General features: G+C 35.2%; 1 protein-coding gene across 4 annotated transcripts in view; it reads right to left on the reverse strand.

The window, feature by feature from the left end:
• Positions 1-26,837, reverse strand: part of LOC126886755 (A disintegrin and metalloproteinase with thrombospondin motifs 7) — a 285,039-nt gene that overhangs the window by 65,106 nt on the left and 193,096 nt on the right. For all 4 annotated transcript variants that reach the window (XM_050653778.1, XM_050653777.1, XM_050653775.1 and 1 more), the window contains exons 7-9: positions 24,345-24,491; positions 18,763-19,003; positions 6,685-7,000 (exon numbers count right to left, since the gene is read on the reverse strand). In XM_050653778.1, the coding sequence (XP_050509735.1) occupies positions 6,685-7,000; positions 18,763-19,003; positions 24,345-24,491 (704 nt within the window). The remainder of the gene's footprint in view (positions 1-6,684; positions 7,001-18,762; positions 19,004-24,344; positions 24,492-26,837) is intronic.

Consider the following 26,837-nt stretch of genomic DNA (forward strand, 5'->3'; position numbering starts at 1 on the left):
AGATTTATGAAGTCCCGATAATTTGGATATCTTAAAATATTTTTTCCCTCTCCAACTTATGTACCTACCCATTTGATTTCAGATCAATTTATATCAATTCCTGCTCTTATTACTGAAAAAATACGCTAACTGGACTGAATTCCAAAACTTCATCACACAAAATCTCCCTATGTTAGGCGAACTCGATACTAACGATAGTATCGACACCAGTGCAACCGAAATCGAGAACCTCATCACTGAGGCGATCACGCACGCAATTCCACTCAAACAAATAACCTATACATCACCGGCACTTCCACAATACATCATTGCCAAAATCCAACAAAAACGACGTCTTCTACGTCAATACAAGGCCAACAGAAACCCACTAATCAAAACAGAGTACAACCGGATCTGTGCCAGGATAAAGAGGGAGATATCTGTCCTAACGGCTCGCCGGTGGGAAGATGCTACCTCAAAACTGGACTACAGAGACGGAGGTAAATTCTGGCAAAAATTCAAAGTCCTAACAAAACAAAAACTATCTCAACCATCCCATCTGTTGGTCAACAATCACATAGTCAATTCCCCAGAAGGGAAAGCCGAAGCATTCAGAAATTCGCTTCAAAACAATTTTCAAACTCCAGATAACCCGAACTTTGATCGCATATTTAAATTCAACACAGAATACATTGTAAATGTTACTCTCAACCACTACATTCCAGTCTATGATCCTATCATGGACCCCCTCACAGACAGGGAAACGGAGAGCTTTTGCCAAATCGGCAAAAACAGCGCTCCCGGACCTGATGGCATCAACCGAAGGTGCCTCAAAAAACTTCCAGAGAGTATCATTCCTCTTCTAACTAAAATATTCAATGCATGTCTCAAAAACAGCCACTTTCCTACTCCTTGGAAGGTGGCCAACACCATCATGCTTTTGAAAAAAGGCAAACCCCCAACCGACGTGGAATCCTATAGACCAATTTCATTAATCAATACTCTGGGTAAAGTTCTTGAGCTAATCCTAAAAGAGAGGCTCAATGACTTTCTCGAAAACCACAATATCATACCAAAATTCCAATACGGATTCCAGTCAGGTAAATCTACTAAACATGCATTAATAGATTTCACTACCAAAGTTACTCAAACCATCAACGATGGTTCATTCGCCATAGCCACATTTCTGGATGTGCAGAAGGCTTTCGACCAGGTCTGGCACGACGGGCTTGTTCGGAAACTTCTGGACATCGGGCTACCATTGCAATTTACCAAAATTGTACACTCCTACCTCCACAACCGTACTGTCAGAGTTAAAATAGGCGATCAAAAGTCCACCCCCTTCACTCCACAAGCTGGAGTTCCCCAGGGTTCAGTCCTAGCACCGCTGTTGTACATCATCTACAACAGCGACATCACTAACCAAAATATCCCAGGTACTCGGCTGTTTCTCTATGCAGACGACACGACTCTGCTCTCAACAACCTCTCGATACAACCCAAGACTCCTCTTCAGAAGAGCCCAGGCTCTGTTGGACGGCGTCGGCGAATGGTGTTGTAAGTGGAGAGTCACGCTGAACGCGAACAAAACAACAACAATTGTGTTTCGCGCCCCTTCTGTGTCAAATAGAATCATACGCAATGAAGACGACCAATATCCACTGAGACTGTTGGGAGAAAGGCTTGTTGTTAGCCCGACTGCGAACTATTTGGGAGTACTGTTCACCAGGACTCTCAACTGGGACGCAGATCTAAAGGCAACTTTAGATAGGGTAAGGAACAGGGCCAGACTTCTCAACGCTCTCTCGGGAAAAATTGGCAAGACACACAAGAAGACTCTCATTCACACTTACAAGACCTTTATTCGACCCGTCATGGAGTACAAATCATGTATCTACTCTCTTTGTTCAAGACAAAAACAAGAGAGGTTGTTGAGAACAGAACGTAGAATCTTGCGTAGATGCAACTATGAGCACTGGCGATATCCCTCAAACGAAATCCATAACATCTCGAACACCCCCAAAATCACCGAGAGAATAAACTCTCTGAACAGGAACTTCACAATCAAAGTAATCAACGGCCCCCCTTCCGACACACAAGAATCTCTCAAATGTTCCTGTTCATCTTCCGGCCACGTACTCCACCGAAAGCCCAAACGCAAAAAGATTCATGTACCGTCCGCTCTAATGCAAACATGCATTGACGAACTCCCGGTGGAGTACGAAAACATCCTTGAGGCTACCCCGTTAGCCTACCGTACCCACCTCTAACATTTCCTCTTCCCTACCCCGAACAGGGAGAAGTTGGTTTTTTGCGGTTTCCCAACTTCATTGCACAATTATACCTGTTCGTCCCAAGAAAATAGCCGCAACTATTTTCTCCACTCGAACGCACACTGTCCACGCTGCACTCAAAGCCACCTCCTGACCGCCGACGAGGGACGCAGGTTCGCCTGTCGTTGTACAATGGTTTCTAGGGAGACTGGTCGAGAGCAAAGCACGGACAGTACACGTAAATGTCTATGGAACCAACAACAACCCATCAAACTTTCTTCTCTGTTGACTTCTTAGCCTTCTGGACACCACCGTCCGGCATAACCCAGGATCCAAGAACACCAGGACACGGCGCTTGCCCCAGTGTGTTTTTCGGACTGTTTGCTTTTGCTGCCAACACAATACATTCACCTCAAACCCTGAAGAGGACAAAATCCTAAACGGGGAAGCACATTGAACGCATTTCTTCTAAACATTATCCAGACAAGCAAATCAAACAATGTGGCTGGCGTTACTGAAAATTCAGAGTTGGCGCAATGATAATAAGTGACCGTTACATTGAAACGAATCTATTCATGTAAGTTTTATTGAATTTGAGTGACATTATATTTTCCATAAGATGTGTGCGATGTGTTAGCTTCGGTCTCAAGTCTTGACGTTGTGTTATATCCAGCCGATTTCTTTTTTTTTACCAGAAAATCATTTACAGCACTTATTTCACATTCAGCTAAATATGAAGATGGAAATGGTAGCAGTAGCTTTGTTGAACATTTTGTTGAATTTGGATATTTATTTTTGTTTCCTCGCTTTTTTGTTAAACACACTTTGATACTGCACATTTGATATACACATCAGGCAAATCCTCGAACATTGGCTGCATCATCCATGCTCAAAATCAATATGTTTTGTATCAAAAAATCTTTCTCTGAAATCAGCCGATAGAATATTCAGATGATTGGCAATAACAAGTAAAGCGGTTTCAGTTACTGCACATGTTTTGAGTCAATGAAACTGTACAAACTTTTTCAAAAAGGATAAAACTGAGTCACAAATCTTATCAAGCATCTTAGGTAGCCATTTTACTTCAGTATGAAGTAAAAGTCACATTGGGTCTTCATTTTGTTCTTCACAAAATAGCTTGAAGAGACGCTCACATTTGGCATTAGTTTTAATAGTATTAACACACTTTATTACTGAATGCAGTGCTTCATTTAGAACAGTCCAAATGTTTTTAGCTATCAAGTTTTCCGTATGGATGACACAATGTACAATAATCATTTCTGGATTCGCATCTTTCATCAATTTTAAGCAGCCCTTTTTCTTGCCCATCATATTAGGAGCACCATCTGCAGTACAAGATGTTATATTTTTTATTGGTATATCATTAACAAAAAGCAGTTTTTTAGCTTATTATACATATATCTTTGAAATTGATGGTGCTTTCTAGTTTTTTACAGAACAATTTTTCAACAAACTGCCCTTTATGTATCAGTATATCCTACGTAAGTTACCAATACTGCCTCACTGTCTCTTAAGTTGATCCATGCCATTTTCACTGACAAATTTCTTGTTTTCATCTTTTCAACAAGTTGTTTTTCAATATCTTCACTCATTTCGTCTACTTTTCTGTTAACAGTATTGTTACTGAATTTCACAGCTTTTAGATATTTGTCATCTTTTTTAAGAACCGTTAAGAAATGATGGTGTTATTAAATTCTCTCCGACAGTATGATTTTTCCTGTTTAAGCGAATAATAAATAAATTGGATAACTATCCTTAAGAACACGATGCTTAGTTGAAGTATGGGTAGTACATATAGGGGAGTGCATTTAGATTTTCACTTCGGAAAAAATCAAACAAGATAAAACTTTTTGTAATTTCATTAAGAAATATTTAATAAACAACATATCAAAAAGTTCTACTCGAGAAGTGGGTGCTTCATTTTTTATTAAACAAATGAACAGCGAAGTTAGATGTTTTTTTAAATAACTCCGAAAATATAATTTTTAGAAAAAAACTGACCTGACCATTGAAAAATTCAGAAAATTTTACAAAAAAAACCTTATATAAAGATTTTTCGAAAGTTAAATCTCTAGCTTCTGTAATTTTTTATTTATAACGCTAAAGTCACCCTTCTCACACACATTAGCGCACTGTAAACTAGCGTTGGAAGAAGTGCACGGTTGAGTTTTTTTAATGTAATTCTTTAACTAATGGATCAAAAGAAATTTTACAAATTGGATATGAAAGAAGCTGAAACAAGCTATCTTATGGTTGTAATAAAAAGAAATAAAATGTATGGACATAAGTACGGTGTGGGCGGAAAATGAGCCTTACGTGAATTTTGTTTAAAAATTATTTAAAAATGTGTAACTAATACAATTTTACTTATAAAACTCTCAAAGTTGCACAACTTACCTCTCAATCATCTGACTAAACGATGTTTTATTCAAAAAAAATTTCAAAAATTTAATTCAAATAATACGATGTCTCAAAAAATGTAATTTTTGAAAACTTCGTAGTTTTACAGAATTCCCACCAATTTAAGACAGTATTAGTCAAGTTTGAATAAATATAATAAAAGTTTTTTGTTATTTTTTTAAAGCTTGGGATGTAATCTTTAAAAAACACTGAATTATTTTAATTTAAAAATGAAATAAACAATTTCTTTTTGAGAAAACTTAGAAAGATAACAAAAATGTAATACAAAAACCGAAAATTACCAGCTGAAAAAATGTATATACAGAGTGATCAAAACTTTTTTCTGTAAAAATTACCTAAAATACATTTAACAATAAGCTTCAAAAATAATAAATGTTCAACAAAAAAATTTTTTTTAGCTCTTATACAGTATGTCTGCGTAACTTGGAACCTATTGATAACTTTTTTAATATCAGTTTTACGAAAAAAAGTTATTCTTTATAAAATACTCTGCATCATATATAGCATAAGATGTAACCATCAAATATCCAATTTTGTTAATTTTGTACGAGGTATGTCAAAAAATATGAATTTCACTCAGGAGTAAAGTACCTTTATATTTCACAATATCGAAAATGTTTATAAAGAAAAGTTGTTTGGAATTAAAAACTATGTTTCAATATGTAATTAAATCCTTCTAATCGAAAATTTGTTTTTCTTTAAATATTCTTTCTAATACATTTTAATTTTTAATATTATTGTGAAAATTATTTGTTTATCTTTTTTTTAAGAATGAAATTCCATATTTGTTTGATTGGATTCTACTTGTTTTTCATTTAAATATCCGCAATTTTGGATCCGCCATTTTGAAATTTAAATTTTTAATCTTTAATTCAGATTCAACAACCTGTTAAAAATAAAGACAATAAATGTTTTAGAAAAATGTTCTTTTTAATGTTCTTTTAAAAAAAATCCGCATCTTGGATCCGCCATTTTATAGTTTATAATGTTAACATTTAAGTTAGGCTTATCAAAGCTCTCAAAAATAAATATATGTAGAAATAAATACATTTTGTAAAGAAATTATGATTTTACAACTATTTGTTAAGTTATCCGCCATTTTGGACATGCCATTTTATAATTTAAATTATCCAGATTTGATTCAGGTTCAGCAACCTCTCAAAAATATCCACATATATGTAAACAAACACGTTTTATAAAAAAATCGGATTTTACAACTACTTTTTAAGGATTTTTAGGAAAAAATCCGCCATTTTGAATCCGGCATTTTGAATTTGCAAATTGTAATGTCAGATTCGGATTCAGCATAATCAAAACTAAAATAAAAACATTTTTTATCAAAATAAAATGTTGAATTTACCCATATTCTTAACATTATTTATACAAAACAATTGTTATTGTTTAAACAATTAATAAACAATTAGCGGCGAAATTTGTGAGTAGAACTTTTTACTTTAACATATTTATAAACTAACAAAAAAGTTTTAGAAAAATATAACCTTGTTTGATTTTTTCCGAAACATTGTATCTTTTCGTTCTAATTGCACTCCCCTAATAGAGATTTTAATGTTCTTCTCTTTTCAAAATTTTTAGTTTACTTGAGGCACCAAGGATCCAATTGAAATTTTGGTACTTATAGCGAAATTATACCTAATAATTATTTACCGCAATTATTTAAGAATTTGCTTTTTCGTTTCTGGTACCGAAACCTAGCATTGCATTTAAATATCCAGTAGCGAAAGGATTTAACTCGTGTTGAGTCCATTTTAGAATTGCCCCCCTGTGGGGCATGGGCCCGACGTTGGGAAACACTGGTCTATGTAGTCCTACAACGAGTCCCAGAGAAGGACAAGGCTACATCCTGATCAATAACAAATTAAATTAAATTATTGAGGATATCGTCAACATAACTGTTAAGGAAACAACCGATGTAAGGGACTATAAAAATTAATTATTTACTCCTCTCGTGATATACACTAAAACGTACTTACCTTCATCGAAATATGGCTGCCACTTATATTTCTTTCCTTCGTAAAGCTCATCGTCGTATTCGGAACATTGCCTCGCTCTAAATGTAGGCTCCCCAGGTGGACAAGCTTGAGTGTTGCATATCCGGTATCTCTTTCTCTCGCCGACGCAGTACTTGCCTCCATAGGCGGGCGTCGGGTGGTTGCACTCTCTCTCCATCACGGAAACCCCCGCGCCGCAGGATTTGGAACACTCGCTCCACGAGCTCCAGTCTCCCCAATCGCCGTCGATGGGAGCGGGAGGTTCCAGCATCAAGACGCATTCGCGATCCTTGCACCACTGCAAATATAACATGAGGTAGTCGACAAAATAATATTCTACAGTTGTATTGCATTATAAACAAGAAATACATGTTAATAAATATTAAAAATTTGATTGATTCGACCGTTACTTGATGGAAGTTCATTTTATCTAACAATAAAACACTGAAAACGTTTGTTTTCTATACTTTCACAAAATTGATTGTAACTATGTGACTACAGTTGTTTCGGCAGAGTGCCTTTCTCAAGTGATTTACTTTGCTATGGGTTTGCCTTTTTAAAGTCTTTAACTGAAGAAGTTGAGGAGTGGGGAGCTGTTTGTCTCGAGTTGGTTTATTAATTTCCATAGATTCTCATACAGGTAGCTTAAGGCCTTTATTTTGAATATGCAGAATTTGAAACTCTTCATTAAAAGAATGATTAGGATCTAGAAGGTGAAATGCGTATGTAGAAGTGTCTGGTTTTCTATTGTTGAAAGCCCTTTTGTGTTCTAGTATCCGTTTGTCAAATGTTCTGCCAGTTTGACCGATGTAAGTTTTCGGACAGTCACCAAAATTTAGTTTGTAGACACCACTCTGTAGTTGTTTTCTCTTTCGGCTCTTATTGTTCTTAATATATTTGCTTAAGTTGTTGTTAGTTCTGAAAGCTGGTGTTATTCCTTTCTTTTTTTTGTATCTGGCTATTTTTGTTGTTATCTTGCCAGTATATTATGTGATAGAGCAGAAGGTACGGGGTTCTCTCTGTGGTGGTGGATAGACTAATTTCAGGGCTTTCTTATGGAGTTTTAGGTATAAAATTTTATTAATTGTTTGTTCGGTATAGCCATTGTTTACTGCTATTTGTTTAATGATGTTCAGTTCTATTTCCAAGTTATTTTTTGACATGGGAATTTCTGTCAGTTTATGTATCATGCTATGGTAGGCTGCTAATTTGTGTTGTGTAGGATGGGATGATGAATTGTATATAGTTGTGTCAGTATGGGTAGGTTTATGATATACGGAGAACTCATGTTTGTTGTATAGTCTGGTAATTGTTATATCTAGAAAGTTTATGGACTTATTCTGTTCTGTTCCTATTGTAAACTCAATATTACTATGAAGTGAATTAATGTATGATAGAAATTGGTCAAGTTGCCTGTTTGTTCCTGTAAAGCATACTAGTATATCATTATATTGGTGGAGAGTGGAGATACGTGGATGATATACTAGTATGCTTTACAGGAGTGAACAGGCAACTTGACCAATTTCTATCATACATTAATTCACTTCATAGTAATATCGAGTTTACAATAGAAACAGAACAGAAGAAGTCCATAAACTTTCTAGATGTAACAATTACCAGACTACACAACAAACATGAGTTCTCCGTATAGCATAAACCTACCCATACTGACACAACTATATACAATTCATCATCCCATCCTACACAACATAAATTAGCAGCCTACCATAGCATGATACATAGACTAACAGCAATTCCCATGTCAAAAAATAACTTCGAAATAGAACTGAACATCATTAAACAAATAGCAATAAACAATGGCTATAACGAACAAACAATTAATACAATTTTAAACCAAAAACTTCATAAGAGAGCCTTGAAATTAGTCTATTCACCACCACAGAAAGAACCCAGTACCTTCTGCTCTATCACATATACTGGCAAGATAACAACCAAAAAAAGGCAGATACATAAAAAAGAAAGGAATAACACCAGCTTTCAGAACTAGCAACAACTTAAGCAAATATATTAAAAACAATAAGAGCCGAAAGAGAAAACAACTACAGAGTGGTGTCTACAAACTAACTTGTGGTGACTGTCCGAAAACTTACATCGGTCAAACTGGCAGAACTTTTGACAAACGGATAGGAGAACACAAAAGGGCTTTCAACAATAGAAAACAGACACTTCTACAAACGCACTTCACCTTCTAGGTCATAATCATTCTTTTAATGAAGAGTTTCAAACATGCATATTCAAAATAAAGACCTTAAGCGATCTTTATTAGAATCTATGGAAATTAATAAATTAAAAAATACAGATATAATTCTGAATGACCAACTCGAGACAAACAGCTCCCCACTCCTCAACCTCTTCAGTTAAAGACTTAAAAAAGGCAAACACATAGTAAACTAAATCACTTGAGAAAGGCACTCTGCCGAAACAGCTGTAGTCACATAGTTATAATAAATTTTGTGGAAGTATAGAAAAAAAAACAGTTTCAGTGTTTTATTGTTAGATTATATTTAAAATTTATAAATCTATTATAAGAATTTTACATAGACCAGGCGGTATCTGTCTTGGGTGGGGTAAATCGTATATGATCCTATTTTTTTCTGCTTTAATCTTTTCAAAATATTATTAGAAATGATAATTTTGCTATACGGACCCACAAGGTGGGCTAAGCTTTTTTTAAAACAATTTGTTAAAATTTTTAGAAAAATTCAATATTTTCTCTCCTTTTCGTTGTTACATCTCAGTAGCTATGTATTTTAGAAAAAAATTGTGGAGACAGAAAGTTTAACAAGTATTAAATTTCCTACAAGGTATTATATATTACAAATTGACAAATAAGTATTATTATAAAAAGGGTCAAACATCAATGTATTTTCAATAATCATTTTCACGTATTTAAGAGCCACACAGAACCGTCTTAATTTATCCAGAAAATATTTTTAATATAAAAACACACTACATAAGATTTCAGCATCATCATCATTCTCTTTGCCTTATCCCTATGCGGGGTCGGCTTCCCTAATTGCATTTCTCCACACAATTCTATCTTGGGCCATATCAATGTTAATCCCCTTTACCAACATGTCCTGCCTTATCGTCTCCCCCCAGGTCTTCTTTGGTCTTCCTGTCCTACTCCTTCCAGGAATCTGCACTTCAGCTATTCTTCGTATTGGGTGGTTAACGTCTCGACGTTGAACATGACCAAACCATCTTAACCTATGCTCTCTCATTTTGGCATCAATTGGTGCCACACCTAGACTTCCCCTAATATACTCATTTCTAATTTTATCCTTCTTTGTCACTCCACTCATCCATCTAAGCATTCTCATTTCAGCCACATGCATTCGCTGTTCCTCTTTCTTTTTCACTGCCCAACATTCAGTTCCGTACATCATAGCTGGTCTTATGGCTGTTTTATAGAATTTTCCCTTCAGCTTCATTGGAATTTTTCTGTCACACAACACACCACTCGCTTCTTTCCACTTCATCCATCCAGCCCTAATTCTACTGCATGCATCTCCATCTATTTCTCCATTACTCTGTAATACCGATCCTAGGTACTTAAAACTATTGCTTTTTACAATCATTTCACCATCCAAAGATACCACTTTATTTGTAGTAGCTCCATCTTTAAATGAACATTCCAAATACTCTGTTTTTGTCCTACTAAGTTTTAAACCTTTTTCCTCCAGAGCTTGTCTCCACTGTTCCAGTTTTTGTTCTAAGTCTCTTTCACTATTTCCTACTAACACGACATCATCAGCATACATTAAGCACCATGGAATGTTACCCTGCATTTTCGCTGTTATCTGGTCCAAAACTAATGAGAATAAATACGGACTAAGCACAGAACCTTGATGCAATCCTACTTTCACATGAAATTTATCAGTCTCTCCCACACCTGTCCTAACACTAGTCGTTACTCCCTCATACATATCCCTCACAATCTTTACATATTCACCAGGGACTCCTTTCTTATTGAGTGCCCACCACAGAATCTCTCGAGGAACTTTATCATATGCTTTCTCAAGATCAATGAATACCATATGAGCGTTTGTTTCTTTACTCCTGTATTTTTCCATCAACTGCCTTATAATGAAAATTGCATCTGTTGTTGATCTACCCTGCATAAAGCCAAATTGATTCTCGGATATTTCGGTCTCTTCACGTATCCGTCTATCAATTACTCTTTCCCATATTTTCATGGTGTGGCTAAGCAGTTTTATAGCCCTGTAGTTTGTACATTGTTGTATATCTCCCTTGTATTTGTAAACAGGTACCAGTATACTGCTTCTCCATTCGTCTGGCATTTGTCCAACTACCATAATTCTATTAAATAGACCTGCTAGCCACCTTGTTCCTGTCTCTCCCAATGCTCTCCATACTTCCCCAGGAATATCATCTGGTCCTACCGCTTTTCCTTTCTTTATTTTTTGAAGCGCTTGAGCCACTTCCTCGTTGGTTATTTTGGTGACCATTGCTGCTACTGTCTCCGTTGACTCTACAGGCTGTCTGTCAAATTCTTCATTTAATAAGCTGTCAAAGTACTTTCTCCATCTCTTTTTGACATCCTTTTCGTGAACTAGTATTTTATTATTTTCATCTCGGATACATCTAATCTGATTAAAATCTTTTGCTTTCTTTGCTCTCTGTTTGGCTATTTTATATATCTTCGTCTCGCCTTCCCTGGTATCAAGTTGATCGTATAGGTTTGAATACGCTTCTGCTTTAGCTTTTGCTACTGCTACTTTCGCTTCCTTTTTGGCGACCATATAGTTTTGAAGATCTATGTCCGATCTGGTTTCTTGCCACTTTTTATATAATTTTCTCTTCTCTTTTATTTTTCCTTGTACTTCATTTGACCACCACCAAGTCTCTTTATCCTCAAACTTCTTTCCTGACGTTTTCCCAAGTATTTCAATAGCCGTCTCTCTAATAATATTGGCCATTTTTCTCCAAATTGTGTTAGGGCTTCCTTTCATGTTCCAACATATTTTTTCTACTATTCTTTCCCTGAATAGACCTTCCTTCTCATCTTTTAGCATCCACCACTTGATTTTTTGTGGTCCTCTCCGATATTTTTGTTTAGTTTCGCTTTTTACTTCGATGTCCAGAACAAGCAGCTTATGTTGTTGGCTTACTGTCTCACTAACTATTACCTTGCAGTCCTTGCATTCACGTATGTCTTCTTTCCTTATCATGAAGTAGTCTATTTGGGATTGATGTTGTCCACTTTTGTAGGTAATAAGTTGAGTTTCTCTCTTTTTAAAGAATGTGTTAACAATCGCCATATCCAATGCTGTTGCTAATTCTAGCATGTCATCTCCAGCTTCATTTCTAGTTCCAAAGCCTAATCCCCCATGTATTGTTTCATATCCTGTCTTGGCTTGGCCCACATGTGCGTTGAAATCACCTCCTATTATAACTTTCTCCTCCGCTGGAATATCACTCAGTACGTCACCTAATTGATCATAGAAAGCTCTTCTTTCATTCTCACCCAGACCTGTTTGAGGAGCATACACACACACAACATTCAATACCTCTTTATCAATTACAAATTTCACTGACATCATTCTATCACTCGTTCTTACAACTTCTACTACGTTATCTTTCATTTCACTATCAGCAATTATACCAACTCCATTTCTAGTGTTACTACTCCCTACATACCACAATTTATATCCATCACCTAGTTCTTTCGCCCTTTGTCCTTTCCACCTAGTTTCTTGAATACAAGCAATTTGAACTCTTCTTCGTTTGAGCGCATCCACTAACTCCAGACTCTTACCCGTAAGACTACCAAGATTCCAAGACCCTATCCTGATTTTTCTAACCTGCAATGGTGTTCCCCCTGAGATAGTCCTCACCCGGAGATCCGAATGGAGGCTCATTTTACTTCCGGAACATTTTACCTCAGGAGATGCCATCATTTCAGTATAAGTTTTTATTTCGTTTGGAGAAGGTCTTTTCATTATTATGGCCTGAAAAGATTTTTGGATATTTGATGCCTGAATGCCTTTTCTATCAGCACCATACCCTGCCCTGTCCTGCACGTTTAGCCAATACACCACCAATGCAACCAAAGTGCAGTATTACCCCACACCCGCCTGCATTTTTCTGTATAGGCCAGGATCCCTACTGTAAGGACTGCCCTATAAGCCAATGTATTGTTGCCCGTATCCCGCCACTAGGAGGCACGTACTTCATTCGGGATACAGTACATAAGATTTCAGCATAAAGCCTAAACTATCAAGTAGAAAATAATTTGGAAAATCTTAACTTTTTTAAAAAAGCTATTAATTTTAAAAATAATGCAGAGCCGACAAAAAACCCTTAAATACTTGAATTTTTTTCTTCTTCTTCTTCTTCTTCTTCTTCTTCTTCTTCTTTTATATAGGCAGTACTGCCTGTTTTCCTTCAACGGTGCCTTTCATTCTGCCCCTAAGTTGTCATTCCATCTTTTCCTAGGGCGTCCTATACTTCTCCTGCCTAACGGTGACTTGTCCCTGGCTATTCTTACTATCCTTGAGTCAGACAAGAAACAAGACCAGATACAAGCAAAACACGAAGACATCTGGAAACCAACGAAATGAAGATCTTAAGAAGGATTGCTGGAAAAGGACTACAGGATAGGGTAAGAAGTGAGGAAATCAGACGCATATGTGGAGTAGACAATATAAATACCTGGGTAAAGAACAGAAAAGAAGAGTGGAATGAGCACATAAGCAGGATGTCTGAATCAAGGATAGTTGAATTTTTTTGTAAATATAAAAGGACATTTAATTTTTCACATAAACTCCGAACCATTGAAATCCGTTGAATACGAGAGACTAGTATTTTTTTTAACAATTATACAATTTTTAAGCTAATAAAGAAATAGAATAATTTTCAATTAATATTTTTTTAATTAATATTAACAGTTCAGTCAAAGACGCGTATTTTAACACGTTGACGGACAGTGCGTCAAATGTATAAGCAAATGTTGTGACTCTTAGACCGAGAGGCAGCGCTGAAAAATCTATTTGAATTTACTAAAGCTAGATTTTTCACAGTTGATTACTGTGAGTGTGTAGAGAAACATACTGCGGTCGGTCAAGCGAAACGTAAAACAGGGGTTACAGAGAGGGTATTAAAATTGCTTTCCTACGAAGGTAATTATTTCCATTTACTAAGGCTGAAAATCAGTACACACATTCTAAATTAAATATAAATAAAAGTTATTATAGTCTGTCAGCTGTATGACGGGACAGAGCCGGTCGGTCGGCCCCAATAGTCGATTGAGGAAATGAAGCATTTTGGATCGCAATTTTTTCGTTCAGCATGGATTTACTTGAAATTTTCACAGAAGGTAGGGAATAGTTCAAGGATCATTTTATATATGCCGCTATCATACGCTAAAACCTTGGGGGTGGTTGCCAACCCATCTCCTGGGTAGAAATTTTTTATTACATTTTAACCATGCAATTCGATGGAAAAAGTGATTCTAAGAAAAAAAATATTTTTTACATTTTCTTCGTAAAACTAATATTTTTCGAGTTATTCGCGGTTGAATATAACAGTTTTTCGACGAAAAAATCGACTTTCTAGAGGGATTTTTGAAAATATCTCGAAAAATATGCATTTAATCAAAAAAACTGTAGATATCGAAATTGTATCTTTTAGTAACACAAACCAAATTCTTTTCCTATAATATCTTTAAGACCAATACAAACCGAGATACGGCATGTTAAAGGTTAGCTTTTTCGTCAAATGCATAATTTGAAATATTCAAAGGAAAAATATTCGAGAAAAATTTGCATTTTTCGAGAAAAACTTAAATAATCTCTTTTCAAGTATACAATTAGACCTTTCAAAAAAAAAATAATAAAAATTTTCTAGCATAAAAATTAAGCGACTTATAATCAAAAAAATGTCGGTACCTGCTTTTCTCTACGAAAAAATCAGTGAAAATAACCCCCTAACTACCTTCCTAATTCAAAATTGGTCTCCACCTTTCTGTAATTCCTTTTATATTTATATTATCGATACACTCGAGGAGTTTGATTTATTTAACATGCCTACTTTTGGAAAAATATTATATCTCACTGGGTACTGATTTTCAGCCTTAGAAAATGGATTTAATTACCTTCGTAGGAAAGCAACTTTGATACCCTCTCAGTAATGAGACCCCTCAAAAACGATTTTATAGGATTTTTAAAGAGCTATAAGACTGTGTAAATTAAATTCCGTAAGATACCTTAGTTTTTAATTGGGGCGGGTTTAAAATACTCGAATAAGGATGTATTTGCTGGTAAATAGAGGTTTTAAACAGCTATATCTGGCGAACTATTCACTGTAATGAAAATCTATGCACAGAATAATTTTAGTCATTAAAAAACCTACAATTTAGTAGTTTATAATTTTTTTCATATCTTCAGTATTTTCGTAGGTATTTTGAAGTAAAAGGTAAAAAATACCAAATTGCAAAAAATCAATTTTTCTTTAAACTCCAATTTTTCCAAAACTAGGCATTTTAAATAGGTCAAACTCCTTGAGTGTATTGATAATATAAATATAAAAGGAACTACAGAAAGGTAAAGACCAGTTTTGAATTAGGAAGGTAGTTAGGGGGTTGTTTTCACCGATTTTTTCGTAGAGAAAAGCAGGTCTCGACATTTTTTTAAGTCGCTTAATTTTCATGCTAGAAACTTTTTATTATTATTTTTTGAAAGGTCTAATTGTATACTTGAAAAAAGATTATTTTATTTTTTCTCGAATATTTTTCCTTTGAATATTTCAAATTATGCATTTGACGAAAAAGCTAACCTTTAACATGCCGTATCTCGGTTTGTATTGGTCTTAAAGATATTATAGGAAAAGAATTTGGTTTGTGTTACTAAAAGATACAATTTCGATATCTACAGTTTTTTTGATTAAATGCATATTTTTCGAGATATTTTCAAAAAACCCTCTAAAAAAGTCGATTTTTTCGTCGAAAAACTGTTATATTCAACCGTGAATAACTCGAAAAATATTAGTTTTACGAAGAAAATGTAAAAAATATTTTTTTTCTTAGAATCACTTTTTCCATCGAATTGCATGGTTAAAATGTAATAAAAAATTCCTACCCAGGAGATGGGTTGGCAACCACCCCCAAGGTTTTAGCGTATGATAGCGGCATATATAAAATGATCCTTGAACTATTCCCTACCTTCTGTGAAAATTTCAAGTAAATCCATGCTGGACGAAAAAATTGCGATCCAAAATGCTTCATTTCCTCAATCGACTATTGGGGCCGACCGACCGGCTCTGTCCCATCATACAGCTGACCGACTATAATAACTTTTATTTATATTTAATTTAGAATGTGTATACTGATTTTCAGCCTTAATAAATGGAAATAATTACCTTCGTAGGAAAGCAACTTTGATACCCTCTCAGTAATCCCTGTTCTGCGTTTCGCTTGACCGACCGCAGTATGTTTCTCTACACACTCACAGTAATCAACTGTGAAAAATCTAGCTTTAGTAAATTCAAATAGATTTTTCAGCGCTGCCTCTTGGTCTATCTATATAATATGTATTTTGCAAAGTAGAATAGGGAATGCAAATAATATACTCTTCATTCGTAACAATAAAGTCGTTAGTTTTCCAGATATTTAGTTAAAAATGAAAAGGCACACTTATTTTGATTAATATATTATGCTCCTTCGTTTTCAGCTTCAAATATCTCGAAAACTAATGGCTTTATCGTTACGAATGAAGAGTATGTTTCTTACATAGAAAGTATTGTAGAATCAAAAAAATTGCACTAAAATAGCAATTCCGCCAGTGTCGTAGAATTTGGGAAGGGTCAACTCTTCACGTTCCCCCGTCGTACGCCTCTGGTAGTAGCCAGAAACGTGTGTGTAACATAATTTAGTAGATTGTATAATAACAGCACCACTTACTAAATTTCGTGTTGTTATCCCATGTCTGTCAGTAAATCGACGCTGCCAAGCCAAAACGGCATAAACGCCAAAATGACCACTTTTTAGTTAGCTGCACTAAAAAATAGGATTTTAATTTCCGCACCAGACAGTCAACGCGGAATAACCGCAGAAAAAGTGAAATAGGTGTAATATAGGTTTAAAATTTTTATAAACGCCAGTCTAGTCACGCACGTGAATACCGACGTGAACACCGATTGACATAATCGCCAGTGCCCGTAAGATTATCATTGTGTACATTTCGGTCCAGTAATAATAGTAAAGGTATGTATTTTTACAATTTTTATGGATAACTGACATGGTATTATCTACCTTTGCAATATTTTCAATTTGTATTGATTTTTGAAGCGTAAACACAATGAATTTCTTTGAAAACTATGAGACGTTTATGCCAAAACCACATATTTACATCGTGGTTGACACAAGTGCCATTCCTCAATGGTATTCTTATGCAGGTTTCTTATTTAAAAATTGCGCAAATAAAAAGTTTATTTTAAAATATTCTACTGTAACTTTGTACTAGTGTGATGAACAATTCATTTTGTATTACAGCATAGAGTTCAAATCAATTTTATATAGCTAAAAATGGCGATCGATTTTTGGCGTTTATGCCATTTTTTTGTTGAACATGAATAGCAGAAGTAAAAAAATAATGGCCTTACTAAATGAAAATAAAACATATACCGAATCAGTACAAAAAGATATACTGACTGACAATAATCCCCCTATATTTCCCTTAGAGGTTTATGACATTTATAACGCCAACATTGCAGAAGCTTTTAGCAATGACATTATCATCTTTGAGGAACCACCAGACGTTGCAGTAGAAGAAAGAATATTTAGTCACGATCTCACATCATGTTTCAACTTAGCAGCAGATAATGATTTGGATGCCGGTATAAGTAGCGATCAAAATAAGGAAAATACATACAATCAAATCAATACGGATGTTGAACCAAATATTGACAGTCATTATGAATTAGAATCCACTACTCATTATTAGATATCCACTTTTAAGTATTTCATATTTATTTTTAAGTATTTCATCCTAGCACCAAAGCATGTTTAAAGAATTTAAAGTTTTGTTTTTAACTTAGAATGTATTTTTGATTAATAAAAAATAAACCCTATCAAAAATCTTCGTAATTTCATCATTTTTCTTGTTGGCATAAACGACAATTTTTGATTTTCATTTCTTTTTTCATTAATGGCATAAATCCCTTTTAAGCGCCATATTGACTAACCTTACAACGATGCGATCGACACAAACGCCAGAGATAAGTTTGGCATATTCACCAATGTTATATCTTGATTGGACACAAGCGCCATTTTATAGTTTTTAATTTATTTCAGACAGTATTTTCAGCCACATTAATATTCACAATATATTAAAATTTGAAAAAAAAATCACCAATTTTTTTGAGTCACTGTGCAGATAAGCAGAATTGGTAAAAATAAAAATAATCAGTTTTTTGTGTTTCCTGAAAAATCAAGTTAATGTCGTTTATGCCGTTTTGGCTTGACAGCGTCGAAATATTCAAAAATAAATAAAATAAAAGTTTAACTTTGACACCCTATATTTCGGTTATTATCAACTTTTGTACTAAGGTAAGTTAGCTTAAATCGACCTATTTTAACCTCAGAAAACTAAGTTTAGGCTATGGCCCATTCTTTACCAAACACCCTGTATACATTGTAAATTATGATTTGGGCGTGCTCCTCGTACATTCAACGTATCTTGGTTTCTTTATTTCTAGTGTATCTTTATTGTGTTTGTAGTATAATTATTGGTATTTTATTTCATTACCCCTTTTCTTCAAAATGAATTCTTTTAAAGTCATAAGCGAGGAAACTAGAAAAAACGATGTTTTAATAATTTTTAAATGATTTTAATTTTTGTAGTAATATTCCCGACCTAATTTGGAGAAAGAACAAGCCAATTATTGTTACTGAAGTTATTATAAAATTTTTCTGCAAAAATCAGAATGACACCTTTCACATCCAAAGTAGTTGCTTTTTACAGATCTGCCCTGGTCTAAACGTATCAGCAATAATATTCTAAAAACTCTTGAACTTACTTTATGTTTTCCACAATACGTTCCCTCAGCAGCTGGCCTCAGAAGGGTGGTACAAGTGTTATTAATGGAGCACCACAGATGCAAGCAGATCTCATCTGGCGGGGTACACAGTGTCGCCTTTTTTCCGAACTGTAACTTACACTGATAGTTGGCATCGTACATAACACCGGCTGGAAGATCAGGGTACTTGTACCTTTCCAGATCTTTCGGTTTGTCCTTGAGGCATTGGCCCAAACCTTTGCTAAAAGGAATTTCATTATTTGAGTTTAAGTTGAATTATGATAAAGCTTAAAACATATATTAAAAATAATATAAACTTTCGAACTACTGAAGGGAAATAAAAAGACTCAACTTAAACTTGCAACCAACCTTATGTAAAGCAAAAGAAAATAAAACAGAAATAAAACTAATAGTATAGTGGAATAGAAAAATAGGAAACGATACAGAAAAATACGAAGAAAATCATGTATATACAACAAAATAGAAAAACATTAAAAATCTTAAATTAAGTCTACACAGGAATATGACAGAATGCTCCACTTTTTCTTTCACATTGTCCAGCCATCTTTTTGGAGATTAACCAATACCTCTCTTATGTAACCTAGATGTTGTCTGGTAACATGTCCTACCCTTCTTCTTCTGAAAGTTCCCTCTCCTATCGGAGGTTGGATATCATAATGGCTATGTTCACTTTGTTGGTTACTACTCTGAACAGTTGTAATAAACTACAGTTAAACCATTATCTAAGGTTCCTCAGCCAGGAGATGCGTCTTCTTCCTATGCTTCTTCTTCCTTGGATCCTTCCTTGCATAATAATTCTCAGCAACTCATATTTTTCTCCTCTGGTAATGTGACACAAATATTCCAGTTTTCTAGTTTTTGTACTCTTCATAATTTCTAACTCCTTATTTAAACCTCGTAGCACTTCAACATTGGTAATCCTTTGAACCCACTGAATTTTCAATATTCTTCTGTAACACCACATTTCGAAGGCTTCTATTCTTCTTATGTGTTGTCTCTTCAATGTCCAAGCTTCCATTCCGTATAGCAATATAGAAAATATGTAGCATCTTTGAGCCCTCAATCTGAGAGGCAACTGAAGGTCTTTGTTTGTAAGCAGAGTCTTCATTTTTATAAATGCTTCAGTTTGCTGCAGTTTCAATTCGGACTTTAATTTCTTTGCTTTGGTCATTTTTGTCATCGACTCAAGTTTCTAGATATTTGTATGTCTTTACTTTTTCTATTTGGGTTTGCTCTATCATTAACCTTTCAGTTCCGTGTTCTGTTTTTGAGACGATCATACATTTAGTTTTTTTCTTGTTTATTTTTAGTCCGTACCGAATGCAATAATCGTTAATTCTATTTAGCAATTCTTATAGCGATTCCAGGGTGTCTGCCATTATAACGGTGTCATAAGCGACTCTTATGTTATTTACTATTCTTCCGTTTATAGAGATTCCATCACTTAGCTTCGCTATCGCTTTCTGAAATATGGCTTCACTGTATAGTTGTTCACTGTATGTTCTATCTTTATATTGGCCTTTTGATTCCAATACAGATTTATGATGATTCGTGAATCTCGTCTGTCTATATCTCTGTTTTTCAATAATTCTATTAGTTTTTCATGTCGGACCCTGTCGATCGCTTTTTCGAAGTCGATGAAACAGGAATAAATATTTAGGTTCATATCTAAGCATCTTTGAGAGAGGACATTAAACGCAAACAATGCCTCTCTTGTTCCAAGTCCTTTGCGGAACCCAAATTGGGTATCATCCATATCATATTCTAGCTTTCTGTATAATCTTCCATAAATCACCTTAAGAAATATTTTGAGGGTATGGCTTATTAGTGATATTGTCCTATAGTCCGAACAATCTTTGGCACATATTGTTTTTGGTATTGTTACAAAGGTGGACACCAACCATTCCTGAGGGATTTTTCCGGTTTTATATACTTCATTAAACAGATCCAGTAGTACAGGTAGAGTTTTATCGTCTAGACATTTTAGTAATTCCGCAGGTAATTCGTCTGGACCTACAGTTTTTCCGTTTTTTGCATTTCGTATTGTTTGTTCGATTTCCTCCATTGTGATCTCTGGTCCCGTTTCGCTGTCGATTTCTTCCGGTTCTTGTCTATTATCCTCAAACAGATCTGTTATGTATGTCTTCCACTTTTTTAATTTCTCTGTGACTTCTATAATAATTTTCCATTTTATGTCTCTAAGAAGGCCATCTTTCTTTTTTCGCTGTGTGTTTGTGATTTCCTTTATCTTATTGTGCATGTTAAACTATCATACTTTTTAGAATATTCTTCTATTTCACTACATTGATTTGCCAGCCACGTAGATTTGGCCTCTTTTATTTTCTTTCCTATTAATCTCTGTATTTCCTTGTATTTTGTCTTACTTCCATCCATCTCTGTTTTTTTATTATTTTTGTGGGTAATATTTTCTTTCCTGCTTCTAATAACGTTTCTTATATCATGTTCCATTTGTCATTAACATTTGTTGTTTTATCACGTCTTGTTTGATTTTTTTCAAGTTATCATTTATTTCTTGTTTTAACCTCTGGCGTACAGGTTCTTCTTTTATATTTGAGACATCAAATCGTGGTATATTTGTTTGTTTTTGGATCTTTTTCAGTTTTATCTTCATTACACCCACTAATGGATTATGATCTGAACTCATGTCAGCTCCGGGGTATGTTCTCACAGACTTTATAGTGTTTTTATATCTGGATTTGATTAAAATATAATCTATCTGGTTTCTTACAATGTGATCTTCCGAATCCGCCAGTGATATTCAGGTATAAAATCTTCTTTTAGGTAATTTAAATAATGTATTCATTACTACCAGCTCCTTGCTTTGGCAGAATTCGACAAGTCTGCCATGTCCTACCCAAGACTACTTTAATGAAGCAGCGCATTGTATTACACCATCTTCTTCATCTTAAAGTGCCCTGTCCTTAATAGAGGTTGGCTACTACAATTGCACACTCTTCTCTGTCTTCAGCTGTTCTTATTAGCTGTTCAAAATTTAGCCCTGTCCTTTGTCGGATGTTTCTGAGCCACGATAGTCTTTTCCTTCCTAGCTCTCTCTTTCCCTCCTTTCCTTTCACTATAAGTTGAGCATATTGGTACTTATTAGTTCTTAGTATGTGGCCTAGGCAGAGGCGTGCGGTCCATGGAAGCGGGGGAAGCGCCGCTTCCCTATACCTACTTCGATATAAGAAAATATATCTATTATTCTTCTTCTTCTTCAGGTGCCGTCCTCGTTCCGAAGTTTGGCTATCATCAAGGCTATGCGTATTTTTGATACCGTAGATCTAAATAATTGGCAGCTGCTGCACTTGTACCAATCTCTTAAATTCTTCAACCATGAATGTTTTCTTCTGCCAATGGATCTTTTACCTATTATTTTTCCCTGAATAATTAATTGTAGTAGCTGGTACTTTTGTCCCCTCATTATATGTCCCAAGTATTGCAGTTTGCGCTTTTTAATAGTAAGCGCAAGTTCTTTTTCTTTCTGCATCCTTCGCAACACTTCCATGTTTGTCACTCTCTCTGTCCACGATATTCTCAGTATCCTGCGGTACATCCACATCTCGAATGCTTCTATTTTCCTTGTATCGATCTTTTTCAGTGTCCAAGCTTCCATTCCATAGAAAAGAACTGACAGCACGTAACATCTCATCAGGCGAATTTTAAGATTTAAACTTAGCTCTCTTCCTATCTAAATCCTATCTAAATCTATTATTAATTAATACCTATTTAATAACAAATTTTTTCCCTAATCCAAGTAATCTACATATTATTACCTAGGCCTACGCATTGAAAAATATTAAAAATTAATCGCGTACGAACGAAATCAATATGCACACAATTCAACTACATATTATTCGGTCCACTCCTGACAGAAGCGCATCTCAAAATCGCCGCTTGTCATGCAGTTGTCCGGTTTAAAAATTGGTCAGGGTTCAACGACCGCAACCCACTAGTCGCGCGAATTTTGTTATTCTGGAAGCGATCGTCCTAGCGCATCCTAGCGCCTTCCGACTGTTACTGCTGCAGCGCGGTGGTTAGGTAAATACGTACACCGTTACGTACATTCGTTTAAAGAATATGTATTTCGATTTAAATTTTTTGCAGATATTTTTCCTGTTACTGATCTTTTATTTGACATTTTACAGATGAAGTCAAATGACATTGCATTTTGTATAAGACAAATTGATGACTTTATTAATACGATAATTAAAAAACGAGAGCAGTTTAAAAATATTTGGGATAAAACTGAAAATATGGGGTTTGAACATGAAAGAAAAATAATGAAGATTGATAATGTCGGCAACAGAGAGATCTTTTGATAATATTCTATAACAAATGAATTCTAACGATCAAAATTTTAACGATTTAAAATTTGTAGAATTATATATAATCTTAATATTTCTAATTATAATTCATCAAAATTTCCCACAGAGGAATTTATTTCACTACGATTAAATAATGAAAATCTTTTGATATCTCAGCTTTGCATTCTCAGTTAAGTGTCGTTTATGAAACAACTGACATAAGTGATAAAGAAATACCCAGAAATCTGGGTATTTCTTTATAACTACTGGTTTAAACAAGTCACTGTGTGAAGTGGTCAAGTTGTGTGAAGGAGTAGGTACTAACTATCCCAGCCACAACTGCATCAGTTGAACAAAGTTTTTCATTATTAAAATGCATTAAAAGTTTCAAATTAAGAGTTTAAAAGAAATTCAACAAGCGAAATTTAGCCCTATTATCCATTGAAAAAGACTGCATTCAACAATTATCAGAAGTTGATAGGAGAATAGACCTCAAGTATAAATAAGTGTCACATTGTTGAAAGTTGTGTGTTGTGGAAAATGCCTCGGAATATATTTTTTTTTAAATAGAACTCTTCTTTAGGAAACAAAGCCCGGCGCGAGGACTCAAGGCCCGAGCTAGCAATATAGATCAATGATAGGTCACTAGTCACTAGAAATAGCGGGAATAGAGTGCCTCACGCATTGATCGGGGTAGGATTTAGTGTGTAAGTCCTTGTAGCTAGGACGTCTCACATAAGCACTTTGCTGATAGAGAGCCCCTATAGTGCATCAGAGTGTTATCAGGTGGGAAGTGGCTCGAACCTCGACCCTTAAGAAAATATTTTTATATCCTTATTGAATCGCTTCCCCTTCCGAAAAAGTCACCGCACGCCACTGGGCCTAGGTATGATTACATCATCTACTTGTGTTCTTCTACATATTTCTTCAAGTTTTACCAGCTTAATTGGTTCCACTGCACGCTATGTTACCCTCACGCTTGCCTTGGATTTATGGGAATACTACTGTTCTTAAAGATAATTCTAAGTTTGCTAATGGCAGCCCATCTCATGCGGATTCTTCAGTCTACTTCTGCGTGTTGGTTTTCTCTGTTCAACTTTTGTTCCTCCCCAAGTAAGTACAAGTACAGTAAATGGTACTTTCTCCAAAATAAGAATGGTGGTCACTGTTAGATAATTTTCAAGTCTATTATTTTTGAAAAATTTCTTAAATCTTAAAAATATTTAAGAAACTTACTCTAAGAATCTGGTAATGTCCTTTCTGCTACAATTCGACCAATTGACAGTCACAGTATCAGCTTCGAAATTTGGCGTCATGATATGTATGACATTGCCTTCCCTTCGTTTACATCCAGTTTTTTCTGTATCATGAATCATACCAAAACTGAAACAAAAATATATTGGTGAATAGAAGAATTTTTTATTAACATTTCCGACCTCTTTGGGAGGGAGGGAAAAATACTATTTTTACTGAAGTTACTACTACACAACATTTTCTGTAAAAATCAGAATGACATTTCTCAGATTCATCCTGAAACAGATCCGCCCTGGTCTATATCTTCTTAATTTATTAACGGATTACGAGTACATTATCTCAATATTATTCAATTATATGAATCCATTTCATTTTTTCTTGTTTTAATCTAAGGTCGCCCGAGGGAAACCACTTAATACTTATTACTCACTAGTTGTAATACATAAATATTTTATCAACCGTAATTATTATTTGGATTATACGAGAACCCTGTTAATACGGTAAGAAGAGCTGGAATTTGTAATGAAACAAAACGACAAAGAGACTATGTAATTCCTGCTAGATGTATTCGGTATTTGCATAATAATTGCTCGCATTGACTAGAAAGACTATACAATTATATACTTTATTAAATTCTTGTACGACTTTTTACCACATAGCTGTAACGTTCAGGGGGTACTAGACGAGAATATTGAAATATTTCATTATTCTAGTTTATAATCAGATACTTAGGAAAAAATAAGGAATCTTGGCTGAGGAATATCAGTGTTTGGACTAACCTCAGTGTTGCACAGATATTCCATGTTACAAAAGATGCAAAAGCATTTAAAGAAGTGATCGCCAATCGTCGTTAGAAGATGGCACAAGAAGAAGAGTCAGGTGCTATTGGAAAGCACTAAAAAAATTATTTAATCACGAATCAAGTCACGGACCGAACTCCATTGAAGCTTCTCAGCGGCATCAGCCAGCTGTGAATCTAATCGTCCTAGCGTAGGCATGTTATATCAGGGATGTACCAAGGGATTGGCGTAACTTTGCCCCCTCCTAAAAAGGTGGTTCCTCCTCGAACCTTGTCAGAACTGGAACTGGATGCTAGTACCGGCAACTGGACCCTCATTTAAACTTCCAGTTGTATAAAAGTGGCAATTGACAGTTTTCGTTCCGCACTATGCGGATAGCAATAGACTAGTTAGTACCTGGACTTCGGTGTCTTTAAAAAATTTCTCCACCATATTTCGGGCAGACCTCTAATACAATTAGCGGCATTCTAGCATTGGCATAGCTGATTTTCTCATTAATTTTGGGTTGGGGGGTTGGGGTAGGAGGCTTGGTCATTGAAAGTGTTATTTTTTCCAGTTAAAGAAGGCCACGTGATGTATTTTGTAATTTCAAAGCTTTTTTGGGCGTTGGTAGTTGGTATTGAAGTGCTGCAATTCTACCAAACTTCCTTCGAAAAATGGATGCCAATCCATGTGCGCCTTTAGTACTGGAGGGAATGGTATGGTGTATAGTCATCTGAAAGAGCGAGTAGGTCTTGTTTTTCTTCAGTGGTAACACCATGTCTTGCTTTACTGGTACCTCCATATACCCGCATAAATTTCTCAAACGTGATGTTAGGTACTTCTTAGGCTTGGTTTACTTTCACTGCTTCAGCTGCGTGGTGGTTTCCTTCGAGTGAAGCCAGCCGGTTGTGGTATGTGTACTATGATCGGTTTTACCCTTGGAATCTTAATAATACGATGAATGGCATCGTTAATCTTCCCCCTAATAAGGTACAGACTCTCCTAGAACTTTGCAATTTGGGAGAACAACCCTTTTGCTGCATAGACCCAGACTTCGTCGTTTTTATTACCAGTCCTTTACATCTTCGGAACTATTCATCTAATAGGAATGTTTTCTTAAACAGTTTTTTACGTCGAAATTCCCTCTTGATGGAATGTCATATAACTGACGAAGTACTTACTTCAGCTATTCTTCTCTTTGGAATCACCAACTGTGATCTCTTTTTGCAATCATCATTCTCCATTACTCGTTTAAGCAAGCCTTCTTCCATGATAAAGGTGTCACACTGTACCCAATAAGTTTTAACTATGGTGCATAAACTTGGCATTTTTTGTCCAGACGGTCGAAGGCTTTCTTCTTTCCATTTTTGAATTTTCTGTAAAACTGAATCTTTTTTTATTCTTCTCTGATCTTTGTCGGCACCCACTAGTCATTTATCACCGTTTTCTTAACATTGCTGCTTTCTTGGATTTTGTTTTGTTGCAGTGGGGAGAGTTTACTGGATACGGCCTTCTAGAGAGGGAATCAGCTTCTGTCTTCGATTTTTGAACTCTGACTGGTAGCCGTGTTCCAAGTATTCCTGAACATATCGCATGATCAGTCTATTCTTCAGTCAAATGAAAGAAAGGTTTTTTTAAGTTGATTGAGACCATGAAGGGCATCCAACGGTTTGAAGAGCAATATTGAGGTCTA

This window comes from Diabrotica virgifera, chromosome 6 (assembly GCF_917563875.1).
Source record: "Diabrotica virgifera virgifera chromosome 6, PGI_DIABVI_V3a".
NCBI classification, from domain to species: Eukaryota; Metazoa; Arthropoda; class Insecta; order Coleoptera; family Chrysomelidae; genus Diabrotica; species Diabrotica virgifera.